This window comes from Apteryx mantelli, unplaced genomic scaffold, assembly GCF_036417845.1.
Source record: "Apteryx mantelli isolate bAptMan1 unplaced genomic scaffold, bAptMan1.hap1 HAP1_SCAFFOLD_20, whole genome shotgun sequence".
Classification (NCBI taxonomy): domain Eukaryota; kingdom Metazoa; phylum Chordata; class Aves; order Apterygiformes; family Apterygidae; genus Apteryx; species Apteryx mantelli.
The window spans coordinates 15106427-15122262 of record NW_027118553.1 but is presented as its reverse complement, the minus strand read 5'-3'; the positions used below and the strand labels follow the sequence as shown (position 1 = coordinate 15122262).

General features: G+C 52.4%; 1 protein-coding gene across 1 annotated transcript; it reads right to left on the bottom strand.

The window, feature by feature from the left end:
• Positions 1-14412: 14412 nt before the first annotated feature.
• LOC136996120 (olfactory receptor 14C36-like) lies at positions 14413-15315 on the bottom strand (the record flags this gene model as incomplete). Its single annotated transcript, XM_067317110.1, has 1 exon — positions 14413-15315. A coding segment is annotated over exon 1 (903 nt), but the record flags the coding sequence as incomplete, so codon positions are not given.
• Between the last annotated feature and the right edge of the window lie 521 nt (positions 15316-15836).

The following is a 15836-nucleotide window of genomic DNA, read 5'->3' as shown; positions in this document are numbered from 1 at the left end:
GGACTTCTGGCTCTGCACCATGAGCTCACTTTAGTGTTCCACCACTCTAAACATTGTCTTGGATTAAAAGTTGGCATTTTTCTCTCCAAGACACTTTCAAGCCCAGTTCCACTTCCTTCTCATCTCTCGAAATCCCTCCTCTGATCTCGTCGGACATTCCCACACCCCCTCCCCTGTTCTGCCGCAGGGCCCCGAGCTGATGGTGCTGCTCTGCAGAGTGAGCGGGCTGTGGGGCCACAGGGCCACGGGATCACTCTGCACTGGCCATGCTGGTCAGGGTGGGAAGCAGACCCAACCAAATGGGGATCACGGCCTCTAATCCCTCCAGGGACTGTGGATGTGGCAGGTGCTTGGAGGGACTAGGGAGCATTTCCAAAAGTACCAGTTGTGTCCGGGTGCGTCTCTAGATCCTGCCCCTGGTATTTCATTGACCATGACATGAATCACTCTCCTGTCTCCCTTCCCCATGCCAGATGGGTCCCCAGTGCCTCTCCTGTGATTGCAGAGCCCTCTGCTCCCCTTGGAGCATTTCTCACTTTGTGTGGTTCCACTCACTGCCCACTCTAGGCACACACTGCCCCAGGAGATGCCCTGTGCTCTCCTGGCACCTCCAGATGCTGCTCCAGAAGGATGGACATCTGACACTGGGCCTTAACATGTTGGACAGCTGTGGGTATGTAAATCCGTGACCATTCATCCCCTCCACTGTCACCGGAGACTGATGGGTGAGTCCTAAATCCAGCCCTTGGTCTCTAAAAGATCATAACATGGTTATGAGCTTTTTGCTCCTGAACCCATGGACAACCCTGTGCAAGAGGCCCTTCTGGGGTGCAATTCCTTGGGGCTACTCTTGACACCAGCTTTGGAAGAAAAGCCCAGCCTTCAGGCAGAGCACCAGGAAGAACCGACTTTATTACAGAGATTCTGTGAGAGAGGCAGCTCTGACCCAGTGTTAGACACAATTTGATGTGGATACCAAGTGAGACAGAGCAGCCCCAGTAAAAGTGGAAGGAATCCAAGCATTTGTATAGCAACATGATAACAAATATTACTACTAATAGTAATAATAGTCATAATAAAAATAAAGTGAACAAAGAAAGCTCAGTCCTGGTATGGGACACAGTGAAAGTCATTTCTGGAGAGAAATGGCAATGCTACCACTGTTGAAAAATGTCCATGAAATCACTTTCCTCAGGGCATCTTTGAGCTCCTTGTTCCTCATGCTGTAGATGAGGGGGTTCACTGTTGGAGGCACCACTGCATACAGAACAGCCACCACCAGATCCAGGGCTGGTGAGGAGAGGGAGGGGGGCTTCAGGTAGGCAAAGAAGCCAGTGCAGATAAACAGGGAGACCACGGCCAGGTGAGGCAGGCACATGGAAAAGGCTTTGTGCCTGCCCTGCTCAGAGGGGATCCTCAGCACAGCAGTGAAGATCTGCACATAGGACAGCACAATGAAAACAAAACACCCAAAGAATAAACAGGCAGTAACAACAAGAAGCCCAATTTCCCTGAGGTAGGAGTCAGAGCAGGAGAGCTTGAGGATCTGGGGAACTTCACAGAAGAACTGGTCCACCGCATTGCCTTGGCAGAGAGGTATTGAAAATGTATTAGTCGTGTGCTGGAGAGCATGGAGAAAACCACTGCCCCAGGCAGCTGCTGCCATTTTGACACAAGCTCTGCTGCCCATGAGTGTGGCATAATGCAGGGGTCTGCAGATGGCAACAAAGCGGTCATAGGCCATGACAGTGAGGAGAAAAAACTCTCCTCCAAAAAACAAGAAAGCCAGGAAGACCTGGGCAGCACATCCTGAATAGGAAATGGCCCTGGTGTTCCAGAGGGAATTGGCCATGGATTTGGGGACTGTGGTGGAGATGGTGCCAAGGTCAAGGAGGGAGAGGTTGAGGAGGAAGAAGTACATGGGGGTGTGCAGGCGGTGGTCGCAGGCTATGGCTGTGATGATGAGGCCATTGCCCAGGAGGGCAGCCAGGTAGATGCCCAGGAAGAGCGAGAAGTGCAAGAGCTGCAGCTCCCGTGTGTCTGCAAATGCCAGGAGGAGGAAATCATTGAGGGAGCTGCTGTTGGACATTTTGCTCTCTCTGGGCATGGGGGACTGTCCAAAGAAGAAAAGACATTAAGAAGGTAGGAGAGACTTTTCAAGCAAAAGAAATCCCAAATGTTGCAGTTCTCATACAACCCCCCACATTGCCTCTCTCTTTACGGAGAGGATCTTTGTGCAGCTCCCTTGCATGAGCTCCAGGCTGTGCTCACTGACTGTGCTGTGAGGGGCAGGGATCTCTGCCCATGTGCTCCAGAGGACCCTGTTCTGCTGTACAGTAGTGAGAATGGGGGAATGGGGATGACTAGCTCTGACATTCACAATTTCTGTTAGGTGAAATCCACTCATTGTGTAGAAGGGCTTTTCAGCATCTTCACTCCGAACTGTAAAGAATGAGGGTTGAGAAACAGAGTTTTAGGAAATTTTTAATATTGCTTATTTTCTTTTAGATGTCCTTGTCACCCCTGAGGACTGTTCCTTGAGGGTAGAAATCCTTGGCAGGAAAAATGGATTCCCTGTCCCTTGCAGCAGAGTGAGGACAGCTAGTCTGTCTATTAGCCTTGTTCCCAGCTGTCCTGTGCTTGCAACTCTTTGAGGCAGAGGACAATCACACTCATATGTTGCCCCAGAAAGAAATCACCCCTTGCTGAGAGCAGACGAGTCCAGTTTCAAAGTGCAGATCTCCAACTTTCTCTGCCTTTCTCAGGGCACCAGAGGGAGGTCTCCACACTCCCCTTCTCGGCAAGGACACAGAGGACTCTTTTCAGATGCCCATTTACAGCCTCCCACTACCAGCTCCATACTCTCAGCATCTCTGCACCTTCTTCATTTGTCTCTCAGATATCACAGAGATGCTATGAGACAGCAGTGCCTTTCTAGAGCGCAGCTCGCAGCCTGGCAGAACACCACAGGGAAACAGTCAAAGGACCGTTAGGACTGAAGACAGTGTCTCCTTAAGGGAAAGTCAGCTCACTTCCCAACTCCAGAGCTCCATAGATCAGAAGGGCCTGGGGCAACCCCATTCCCATGTAGATCCCTCTGCCACGCAACTTGCAGCATCAATGTCTGAACCCCACCCCAGGGAGCCTTAGAGAAAGAAGAGGAGCAGCGTGGACAGGAAGAGAAACAAGGAGCATCCCCATGATCCTGCTGCCAAGGGAGTCAAGGAAAAAGGGAGACAGACGGGAACTCAGGAAAGCCTTACCCAGCTGGGCATGCCACCTCACAGATGGCGACATCGCAGGGCAATTGCTCTCAGTCCCTTTGTCAGGCAGCATGAAATGGGCCCGTGGCAAGAGAGAGGCCCCCTCTCCTCTGCTGGAGGTCTGGCTGCAGAGGAGAGGGCTCATGCCCTGGACTCCATAACTTTCAGGGCAGAGGCTCTGCTGGGAGGGAGAGGAGACACAGGGGGCTTGCTTAGAGGAAGATGTTGGCATCAAAAGTACTGACCATGACTTGCCTAAATCCATTCTCCCATGAGGTTTCTGCTGCCAGCTCCCTCTCATTCCCTGCCTATCTCTGCTGCCTGGAGCTGTCCCTGCTGGCAGCTCTTTCTTTGTCACAACATCTTTTCCTGGTCAGTGCCCCCAGATCCCTTCTCACCCTCTCTGTGCTCAGTTCTGCCCTGAGGAAACCTCCCGGGATGGGGCACTGTCCAGGGGCATCTCTGTTCATGCAGGTCCTAAGGAGCAGGTCACATAAACTCCTATGAGGCTACAAAAGTTATACTAATGCTGTCTGTAGGCTAAGGTGAGGATAAAGCGGCTTGATGAGATTTCTCACAGACCTATTAATCTTTGAGAGTGAAGGTTTAGGAGTCCCAGTTCCTTGCCAAAACAGAAATCTCTCCCTGCTAAAATTAGGGAGCAAACTGAAAGCACTGACACATAAAGCTCCTTCCCTTTGAAGTAGCCCTTCTCTTGATATTCCTCATGAAAAGACTCCTCAGACATCCCCTGTGCATGAGCTAGAGCTGTGAGCAGCCCTGATCCATGCAGCACCCTCTCAATGGGAGAATGAACCTGCCCTGCTGGGGGGTCGCTCCTCTCACCCTGAGCTTTGTCCTGCAGCACCGTAGGCAGTTCCCCAGGCAGGCTGAGTGCTGACCCTCACGGGTGGCAGAGTCACTGCTCTGAACTTCTCTGAATTGCAGCCCTGCACAGACCTGAGTGCACACCCAGGCTTCACCCCCATGCAGCTGCCCCTGGGAGAAGGTAGCAGCATGCCTGTCCCTGTGATGGTGTGATAGAGCAGGGAATCCCTGCTCAAAAGCATCTCCTCCTCCTAAGCACTAGAAGAACGGGGAGAGCAATTCTTAGAAAGCCTGTCAGTCATGGGATGGGCTGGGTTCAGAAGTCCCCTCCAGGCATCTTTGTAGCATTACCCTGCAGCCAGAGACTTACCATGACAAGGGCTGTGAAGGTTTCTCCCACAAGGAGCTCTCCTCTGGCCTCCCACTCCACACTGCCGTTCACTTCTCTCTATCTTGTCTCATCTCATGTCAGCAGCAGCAGGCAGTGCCCAGAGCCCTGCTGCTCTTTGCAGAGGAGCTGCTCCTGCACATAGTTGTCTGTGGGCAGTGCTGCCAGGCAGTTGCCATGAGCTCCCTCTGTCCCAGGAGCCTGGACCCTCTCAGGAGGAGAGGCCCAGCTGAAGGCATGAATTTCTCTGTCCCTTGTGCTCCCTCCTCCTGGGAAATGTTCCCTGAAGTAGACTAAAATAATCAGTATTGTCCTTTTCTAAAGAGTGCAGAGAGACTGATTCCAACATTGCAGTTTATTTCATCAGAGGATGACTATCTATGATAGGTGGAAATGTCCCACTCTGGAAGCCCCGATTCTCCTCTTTTGACTAGGCAGGACTCCTAGATGGGGACAAGAAGGGAGCTTATTGACACATGGTTCAGGTGTTGATTCACATCAGTCAGTCTCGGCATCTCATGCCCATTTAGAAGCCCCTGGCATGCAGTGGGATTCAGATCCCTCCCGTGAACCCCACAAACACACAGGAGGTGGGATTCTCCTTCCCAAAACTGAAGTGAGCACAACATAGAGATGTCTGCGTGGGAGCTCCTTGTCTAAGACCCCATTATAATCACTGGAGATGGAGGATGAGAGTCAGTTGCTCACCCACAAACACCTGGTGACAGTTGAAGAGACAGAGGTGGTCCGAGGCATGTGCCAGTGTCTGCTTGCTCTGATGGAGTGACTGTGACACCTGCATCCTCCTAGAGCAGGATATGGGGGCCAGGTAGGGAATTTCCTTGGCCATCTGAAAAGACACTAGATGCCCACTACAACTAGACGAAGCCCCTCACTCACTACGAAGCTGAGACAGCTGAAGATCCCAATGTTACAAACAGCTATAGTAATTCAGTGCAGACACTTGATTCAGTGACATAGAAATAGGCTGGCAGGACCATTTCAGGTGCCTGGGGTGTCCAGCACAACCACATGTCTCTAGCAGGTACAGCATGGGACCGACAGGAAAACCATGCCCCTTTAGAGTGCTTGCTGGGCAAGTGCCCCCAGGCATCTTGGGGTTCCTACCTGTGCCCAGACAAATTAAACGAACACTTCCTTTAGGGAAAGTCCATCCCATCTACATCCATGTGTGCTGCATAAATGGGAGGCACATCACACCAACGTCTCCACTCTAGTCTCAGTATTCTCAAACCCTTCTAGCTCTCCTCCTCCTGAACATCTTCTCACCCTGCCAGATGGTATGAACAGGGACTGGCCTAATGATGACCTCAGGGTGGCTGGATCACAGGCTGTCCAGGCCCAGGGACTTCTTCAGTGGCTTCTTGTCCTTCCTGGAGATTGGTTCAAGAAGTCTGTCACAGGCCCAGTGGTGCTGCAGAGTTAACTCGGGCAGCCAACCTCTCTCCTGCCATTCCTGCACAGCCCAGCTCTGTTTCTGCCTGGCCTTGGGCACTGCAGGCTTTACTCTCTTAGTGGGAAACTCCCATCACCATTACATGGCCACCTGCTATCCATGCCAGCATGTCACCACTTGCAATCAAAGCCTTTGCATACATAAGGTCCTTGGTAACACGTTTTCCTGTGACAAATCTTTGGTTGGTGCCACAGCTGAGGTGCTGAAGCCAAAATATATGCAAATATATGCAGCCTGGGGTGCAGGCAGGAGTAAATGGAGATGCACAAGCTGCCTGTCACAGGAGTGCCACATGGCTGGAATAATTGAGATGTGCTGGGATCACTCACATGATGGAGTCCTTCAATGGCAGGGTGCAAGTTCTTCAGGAGAGACCACCAGGCAAGATGAGGAGGGGCATGCCCTATGTGTGAAGGGGTAGCTTGCATATATGGAGCTCTTCCATGGCATGGACCAAGGGAGGCAGCCCTGAAGGGCAGAGGAGCTCAGGAAAGCCCACAGGTCATTAAGGACAGCACCCATCAAGCACAAGAATGCTCCGTAAAGAACAGTGTGTAAAACCAGTAGCCATCTCTGGACCCCAACTTGGCTAAACAGGGAACTCCCACATGAGCTCCAGGGCAATCAGGCAGCATACAGAAAGGGGAAGAAGGGCGAGGCTGCAAAGGAGGAATTTAGAAATATTGTCCAGCAAAGTGGGGATGGTGTTAAGGAAGCCAAAGCTCCCTGGCATAGAGACACTTTCGGGGGATGTGAAGGACAGGAAGAAGAGCTGCTACTGCTTCAGTGACAGTAAAGAAGTAAAAAAAGAAATGTGGGCTCACTGCTGAATGGGGCAGGGATTCTAGCAAAAGCGGATGTAGCTGGGTCTGGGGAAGTCAAGTCCTTCCTGGCTTCCGTCTTCACCCACAAGGTCTCCTCAGCTGTTGCGCCTGGACTCCTGAGGAGAAAGGCAACCCACAGTGCCTAAGTCTCTAGAACTCAACCCATAGAAGTCTATGGGACTGGATGGCTGGCATCCATGGACATGGAGAGAGCTGGCTGCTCTGAAAGCAAGGCTGCTCTCTGTCATCTTTGAAATGTTGTGGAGATCAGGGGAGGTCCGAATGAGCACAAGAAGGAATATGTTGTGCCCAAATTCAAAAAAGGCCACAAGGACAACCTGGAGAGCTGCAGGCCATTCAGCCTCATATTGGTGAGGAGAGTGTTGTTGAGTGAATCCTCTCTGATCACCTTTCTGGGCACATGAAGAAGGTGCCTGGGAACAGTCAGCATGGAGTTACTGAAGGTAAATCATTCCTGACCCACCTGACTGCCTTCTGTGATAAAAGACCTGCACTTGTGGAGGAGCAGAAAGTGCTGGATGTCATTTACCCAGATTTTAGCAAGGTGTTGGACACTGTCTTTTTGAATATTCTTGAATACAATTAGGCATTACGATAAGATGGGTAGACCACTGAGTGGGTAAAAGACTGGTTGGATGATCGAGCTCAGAGGGTTTTTTTGAATGCGTCACGCATTACCAGGAAGCCACGTGAAGGAACTTGGTGTGAATTCAGTGTTGATCCCCATGTGAGCAGGAGGTTGGACTAGAAACCTCTCAAGGTGCCTTCTGAGCCACTGCAATTCTTGCAGGCAGCAATTTCTTCTCTGCATGTGGCTTAGTACCTGACATGGTATTCCCAGAGTCAGGCCCTCTTAGTGGTGGGAAGTTGCCTCTTGGGCCTGGAAGGTTCTCAGTTCAAGGGTTAATTACGAGTAACTGCTTGTCCAGAGTGGGCCCTCCTCACAGCCTACAACCCCTGTACTTTACAACATGATACCAAATGAGTATGACACAAACAAAAAGTCATGGCATGAGGGTGATGGCACTCTAATGTGCCCTGAGGTCTTTAGAGGGTGCAAAATAATCCAGAAGGATTGGAAGAGCTTTAAACCTCCTAGGCACACATAGGTAATGTTGACTTTGTCACTATGGGAGGCTGAGGGAGCTGAGTTTGTTCAGCCTGGAGAAGGGAAGGCTTTGGGCAGACCTAATAACAGCCTCCCCACACCTACCAGGATGTCACCAAGAAGATCGAGCCTGCCTCTTCACCATTGTGCATGATGCGAGGGTGAAGGCCAATGGGTGTTAGCTGAAACAAGAGATGTCAGGCTGGGGATAAGAAAGAACGTTTGACCCATCCAGACAGCCAAGCACTGGGGCAGGTTGCTCGGAGAGGTTGTGCCATCTCCATCCTCAGAAGTTTTCAAGTCCTAAACGAGTAAAGCCCTGAGAAACCTGGACCCCATAGCTGACCCTGCTGTGGGAAGGAGGTTGTGCTAGGGATATCCTGAGGTCCCTCCCAGCCGGAATGATTCTGCATTTCCTTCCACACTGTGTCTTCTCTTTTTGACCTATTTGGAAAATATTCAGCTTCCATGAGACCCTGGAAGTATGGCAGACACAAGTATGACCAAAACAACTGCATGTTTCTTGTGCTGCTCCATTCAGAGTCATTCAGATTCAGGACTGCTTGGCAGGGACCCCCAAATAGCCTTGATTTTTCTTTTACTTCACCTTTCATGGCATTTTTCCCTCTTTTCCACCTCCCAAGTTCTTCTCTTTTACCATCCTGATCCCTTGCCATGCAGTCAGCCTTTACCCATTGACCCTTGTTTTGCTGCCATTGTACATTCATTTGGCTTCTCTGAGATGGTTTCCATGGTGATTCCTACCTTTGCCAGCAGTCCCTTTAAACTACTACCTCCTCTTATTATGCGCAGTGTCCTGCAGGTCCTCAGGCTGTTATCCTGTCAGAGGCACCACAAGACAGGATGAGCCATCTGCACACACTCATTTACAGCTGATGCAAAGGAGCTTCAGTCCAGAGGGGCCTTGAGAAACTTGGGTATTTGGCCAACAGAAACCTCATGCTGTTGTACAAGGAGAAGCAGCAGGTTCTGCATCGGGGGACAGAACAGCCCATGCGTCAGGACAGGCTGGCACCTGATCATCAGAGGAGTGACCCTGAGGAGAAGGGCCTGGACAGTACAAGGGATGCCATATGAGCCAGTGGTGCACGCTCACTGCAAATGAGACCAGCTTCATATGAGGCTGCTTCAGGAAGAGTGTGGACACCCAGACAAGTGGAATTATTATCCTCCTCGACTCAGCACTGGTGTGGTCACGTCTGGAATAGTGTGTCCCAGTGTGGTCTGTCCAGTACTGGAGGAATGGTGAGCAACTGGAGAGGGTCCAGAGGAGTCTTCCAAGATGGGGTTGGGGGACTGAAGCACATGGCCTGTATGGAGAGGCTGAGGGACTTGGGTTTCTTCAGCCTGGTAAAATGGAGGTGAAGGGCAGTAGTGGAAAACAGCATGAGAAGGGGAAACCAGGCTAAAACGGGAAGTCACAACTCAGCTCCAGGGCAATAAGACAGCATTCAAGAAGCAGAAGGAGAGAGATGCTGCAAAGGAGAAATTCAAAAATTGTGTCCACCGAAGCAGGGATTGTGTTAGGGAAGCCAAAGCTCTCAGCGGGTAGACACTTGCAGGGGACATCAAAGGCATGAAGAAGAGCTGCTACAGCTTCAGTAACAGTAAAGAATAAAAAGGAAAATGTTGGCTCTTTGCTGAACGGGGCAGTAACACCAGAGGTAGGTAGATCTGAGGAGCTCAGTGCCTTTTTGGCTTCAGTCTTCACCAACAAGATCGCCCGGGCTGTTGTGCCTAGAGTCAGGACTCCAGAGAAGAAAAGCCACCAATGGTGCATGAGGGCTGAGTGAGGGAAGACTTGCCAGAATTCCACTCATACAAGTACATTGGAACAGCTGCATCCAAGGACACTGAGAGAACTTAACCAATCTGATAGTCTTCTCTGATGGAATGCCTGGCTGGGTAGATGAGAGGAGAGCAGTGGATGTTGTCTACCTAGACTTCAGCAAGGCTTTTGGCACTGTCTCCCATAACATCCTCATAGGCAAGCTCAGGAAGTGTGGGTTAGATGAGTGGACAGTGAGGTGGATTGAGAACTGGCTGAATGGCAGAGTTCAGAGGGTTGTGCTCTCTGGTGCAGAGTCTAGTTGGAGGCCTGCAGCTAGCGGTGTCCCCCAGGGGTCAGTCCTGGGTCCAGTCTTGTTCAACTTCTTCATCAGTGACCTGGATGAAGGGACAGAGTGCACCCTCAGCAAGTTTGCCGATGATACAAAACTGGGAGGAGTGGCTGATACACCAGAGGGCTGTGCTGCCATTCAGAGAGACCTGGACAGGCTGGAGAGGTGGGCAGAGAGGAACCTCCTGAAGTTCAACAAAGGCAAGTGCAGGGTCCTGCACCTGGGGAGGAATAACCCCATGCAGCAGTACAGGTTGGGGGTTGACCTGCTGGAAAGCAGCTCTGCTGAGAAGGACCTGGGAGTGCTGGTGGACACCAAGTTAAGCATGAGGCAGCAATGTGGCCTTGTGGCCAAGAAGGCCAATGGTATCCTGGGGTGCATGAGGAAGAGTGTTGCCAGCAGGTGGAGGGAGGTGATTCTCCCCCTCTACTCAGCCCTGGTGAGGCCACATCTGGAGTACTGCATCCAGTTCTGGGCTCCCCAGTACAAGAGGGATGTGGCACTACTGGAGCAAGTGCAGCGAAGGGCTACAAAGATGATTAGGGGACTGGAGCATCTCTCTTATGAGGAAAGGCTGAGAGAACTGGGCCTGTTGAGCCTGGAGAAGAGAAGGCTGAGAGGAGATCTTATCAACGTGTACAAGTATCTGAAGGGAGGGTGTCGAGAGGATGGAGCCAGCCTCTTTTCAGTGGTGCCCAGCGACAGGACGCGAGGCAATGGGCACAAACTGAAACACAGACACTTCCATCTGAACATGAGGAAAAACGTCTTCACTGTGAGGGTGACAGAGCACTGGAACAGGTTGCCCAGAGAGGTTGTGGAATCTCCTTCTCTGGAGATATTCAAAACCTGCCTGGACACGATCCTGTGCAATGTGCTCTAGGTGACCCTGCTTGAGCAGGGGGGTTGGACTAGATGATCTCCAGAGGTCCCTTCCAACCTCAACCATTCTGTGATTCTGTGATTTTGTGGGAGCTGCCCTCTCCCAACCCAGCCTGGCAGTGCCAGCCCCACCTCAGCCCTCTCCTGAATGGCTCCAGCACAGCCGTCGAGGGAGCTGGAGCTGCCTCGGGCCTGGGGCAGTCTGGCGACGGGAGGGTTTGACATGGGTACCATGGCAGCAGTGCTGGGAGCAAGGGGAGGAGCTGGGAAATTGGAGGGAAGACCCCTACCCTTGGCTGCACAGCCGGGGCACTGGACAGGTGATGCCTTTGAGGCCAGCCAGGCTCCAGGTTCGGGGTGGATGCCTGCTCGAGGGTAGGAGCACTGGGATTTTCATGGGCTTCAGTGCAGCCATGACTGTGGTGAAGGCAAGTGGGCAGACCCAGGCACACGCAACTTCAAAGGCTGTGGGTGGAAAAGGCAGTGTGGGGCTGGTGAAGGCCCTTCTTCTCCTCCCCATGGGGAAGAGAGTCCCCATGCAATGATGGCCACCGCTTTGTCTAATGGGAGGGGAGCACAGGGCAGGGTAGAAGAGGCAGACGGAGCCTCTCGGGGTGCATGAGGGAGTTTTCCAAAGGCCGGGGCTGAGCCAGGGACCTTTGGATCTTCCCCCGATGCTCTCCCAACCAGATTCATTCTGCCCTGCCCTAGGTGCTCTCATCCCCCTGCCAGCCATGCCAGAGCAGAGGCTGAGGAGCAAGAATTCATGGAATCACAGAGGAGTTTTGGTGGCAAGGGACCTCTGGAGATCGCTAGTCCAACCTCCCACACAAAGCAGGGCTGGATGGAGCCCTCCAGTCTTATCTGGCCATTGCTGAACTGTGCCTGACCCCAGTTACCATCCCCAAATCTGTTCTGCTCTTCTTATCCAGGCAGTGTAAGATGGCACATCTCGTCAGTGGGTTCCTGTCCTGCCTGCCTTGCCAGCACCTTCAGCTCCCGGCTCTGCTTCCTGCACAGAGCAGCCCCGCTCTTGCTGCTCCCAAAAACATCCTCTTTGTAGCAGGAACCCAGTCACAAATGGTTCATAAACTGTCAAGCTGTGACACAGAAAGACCTGTTGTCATAACTGGGCATCATCAAATCAGATCCCAAGCGACTGCTTTCGCTTTTTCATGCAGCTAAGACTCTGCACGCAGTGTTACTTAGGTAGAGGGTCCAAATCCGAAGCTCTCCTGACACCTTTGAATTGCCTGTCAGGCAAGAGTTGCTGCTATGGATATAGGGTCACCTTTTGTATTTACAGCCTTCTCTGGGCTCTCCTTGGATCCCAGCTTCCCTTGCCAAGGCTTTCTTGGCTGTAGTCGGAGGCAGGTCCAAGGTAGAGATGGGGAGTCACATCAGCAGGACGGGGACAGGGACAGGGCACAACCATGTCCACAGCATAACTCAGGCACGGCCCAAGGCCCCCAGCAGGGGAGAGAGGTCCCACAATGAAGCCGGTCACTCTCTGTCTCCCCTGCTCTTGTGCACAGCACATCCCCCTCCCTGTCTGCCTGCAGCCCCTCCATGCCCACCCTGCTGTCCAGCACAGCATGAGAGCCGTGGCCCTGCAGCCCCTCTGGCAGCTCCTGCTGCTCTGGGGACAGAGCCTCCTGCCCCCAGCTGGTGCACAGGGAAACCTGGTTCTCCTTCTCATTTCCTATCTCTGAACGCTGCCTTGCTACTCTCCCGGGACAGCCCTGCTCCCCAGAGAGCCTTTCCCCAGGTCAGTGTGTCCATGCTGGCCTAGCTGTTCCTGCACCCCTGACCTGTGCTCCCCGGAGGGCCCCAGACTGGCGGTGCTGCTCTGCAGAGCGAGCAGCTGTGAGGCCATGGGGTGACTCCTGACTCGGCTCTGGCCATGCTGGCTGCGGCCGGAATGGGCTGGCAGCTGGACAGGGATCAACACCACTGACACTGCTGGCACATGTCTGTGCTTGTGGGCAGTGCTCAGAGTGACCCCAGGGTGTTTGCAATGGCAGGAGATGTGTTTGGGTGTGCACTAGGTCCAGCCTGTGCTGTTTCACTGAGGGTGAGGGAATCACTATCCAGTCCCTCTCCCCTGGGACTCCTGGGTCCCTAATGCCTCTCCTGGCATTGCAGAGTCCTTGTTTCCCCATGTGTACCTGCATTTAGTGCTCTACCTTCTGGTCACCCAACCGTGGACCATCCCTCACTTTGTGAGGCTCCACTCTCTGCCCACACCAGGCACAAGCTGTCCCTGGAGATCCCCTGAGCTTTCCTGGGGGCTCCGATTCCCCTCCAGAAGGATGGGCATCTCTCATCAGCACTGTCACCTGTGGGACAGCCCCAGGCAGGCAATTCAGAGACCATTCACCATCTTCACTGGTCACCAACAGATGAACCCTGGATCCATCTTTCAGTCCCTAACAGATCACCCAGGGATTCTGAGCTTGTCCCCAACACCCCATGGAGTTCACAAGCAGAAGAGCAGGCCCTTTTGTGATGCAATCCCTTTAACGTATTTTTGACTCCATCTTCTGAAGAAAAGCCAGACTTCAGGCACGTCACAAGGAAGATCCTCTTTTATTATGGAAATGTTATTCTGGAGGCCAGGTCTGGCATAAGGGTGCCTGTACTTCCAGGACACATGCACAAGGAAACACAACCCTACCTCCACCAGGTTATGAGAACTCCTGGGCCATATCCACAGAATGGAGCACAGAAGACCAGCACAGAAATGAGGAGAACAACTCTAAAAAGAGAAAGGCCTACTGCTGTGTGGGGACATGTCTCCAGGAAAGCTGCAGCCCCCATGGGAAGGCTGCAGCGAGGAAATGCCTGCTGTGGCAGTGGGGGGATGAGACTGTTAAGCACAGGGTCTGTCCCCACAAGCTGCTGCCTGACTCCCCTACCCTCCCCTCCACTCCCCCTCCACTTGTAGTGTTGGAGCACTGGGGAGGGAAGGGAACAGCCCATGGTGACACTTGGCTGCCACCCTCACAGGAGACGGGTGTGAGATCATATCTGACTGTGGCCAGGAGAGGTGAGCTCTCCTAATGGACACGGGACCCATGGTCTCACCCTGCCTGTACTCAACGGAGCCTGACTCTGTGCCCCTGAGCTCCCATGGTGTCAGTGCCAAAAGAGATGCTGCAAAGGGAAACTCTCCTCATTGCACTGAAGGCATCCAGGAGCTCAGACTAGCAGGCTCGGAGGTTCTCTCATCTCTGCTGACGAAGAGGGAAGCCTGGCTTCCTGCTTCAACATGGTCTCTCAATCAGATTCAAATGAGAGATTCCTGAGGACAAGTGGCACAAAGCAAAATATGTTTTCTTTTAGGAGAATGTGACAGAGAAAAATAAGAAAGAAAGACAGACATGAGCAACACCTAGCTATGTTGCCAAATACCCTGGGAATGAGGAGCAGATGCACATGGGAGAGTTATTGGTGCTGACATTGTACCTACTGAACCAGTTTCCTCAGTGCGTCTTTGAGCTCCTTGTTCCTCATGCTGTAGATGAGGGGGTTCACTGCTGGGGGCACCACTGTGTACAGAACAGCCACCACCAGATCTACAGCTGGTGAGAAAAGGGAGGGAGGCTTCATGGAGGCATACATTATAGTGCTGAGAAAGAGGGAGACCACGGCCAGGTGAGGCAGGCACATGGAAAAGGCTTTGTGTCGTCCCTGCTCAGAGGGGATCCTCAGCACAGCAGAGAAGATCTGCACATAGGACAGCACAATGAAAACAAAACACCCAAGCATTAAACAGGCACTAAGCGCAATAAGTCTAACTTCCCCGAGGTCGGAGTCTGAGCAGGAGAGCTTGAGGATCTGAAGAATTTCACAAAAGAACTGGTCCAGAACATTGCCTTTGCAGAGTGGTAGGGAAAATGTGTTTCCAGTGTGCACCACAGCATAGAGAAAACCACTGGCCCAGGCAACTGCTGCCATTCTGACACAAGCTCTGTTGCCCATGATGGTCCCGTAGTGCAGGGGCTTGCAGATGGCAACAAAGCGGTCGTAGGCCATGACAGTGAGGAGAGAATACTCAGCCAACATGAATAAGATAATGAAAAAGAGCTGCGCAGCACATCCTAAGTAGGAAATGGCTCTGGTGTCCCACAGGGAATTGGCCATGGATTTGGGGACAGTGGTGGAGATGGTGCCAAGGTCGAGGAAGGCGAGGTTGAGGAGGAAGAAGTACATGGGGGTGTGGAGGCGGTGGTCGCAGGCTATGGCTGTGATGATGAGGCCGTTGCCCAGGAGGGCAGCCAGGTAGATGCCCAGGAAGAGCGAGAAGTGCAGGAGCTGCAGCTCCCGCGTGTCCCCTAATGCCAGGAGGAGGAACTCATTGAGGGAGCTGCTGTTGGACATCTGCTCCTTTGGGGCACAGGTAGACTGTCCAAGGAAGAAGAGACATTGACAAGTTAGGGCAGACTTCTCTGAGCAAACATTTCTCATAATCTCCCCAAAAACACACACACGTTACTTCTCCACATCTCAGCAGCACCATAATTGAGCTCCATGGCTTGAACTCTGGTTTCTGCTGGCTGAGTTTAATGTGAGGGGCAGGGACCTCTGCCCTTGGGCTCCAGAGGAGTCAGGCCTGACCTACAGCACTGCCGACATGGGAACAGGGGTGACTACACTGTTATATTCCCAGTTCCAGTCAGAGTTAATCCACTCATGATGCTGAAGCCATTTTCAGCACCTTCACTCCCACTTCCACATAATGTGGATTCATGAATAGTGTTAAGGCTTTTTTGCTTTTCTTTAGCTGACGCTGTCACACGGGAGGAGGAATTCTTGGAGGTAGAAAACCTCAGCATTGCTGCTGCACTCAGAGTGAGCAGCTGTGATTCTGGAGAGGCAAAAGGATTCACTCTGGCTTTAGT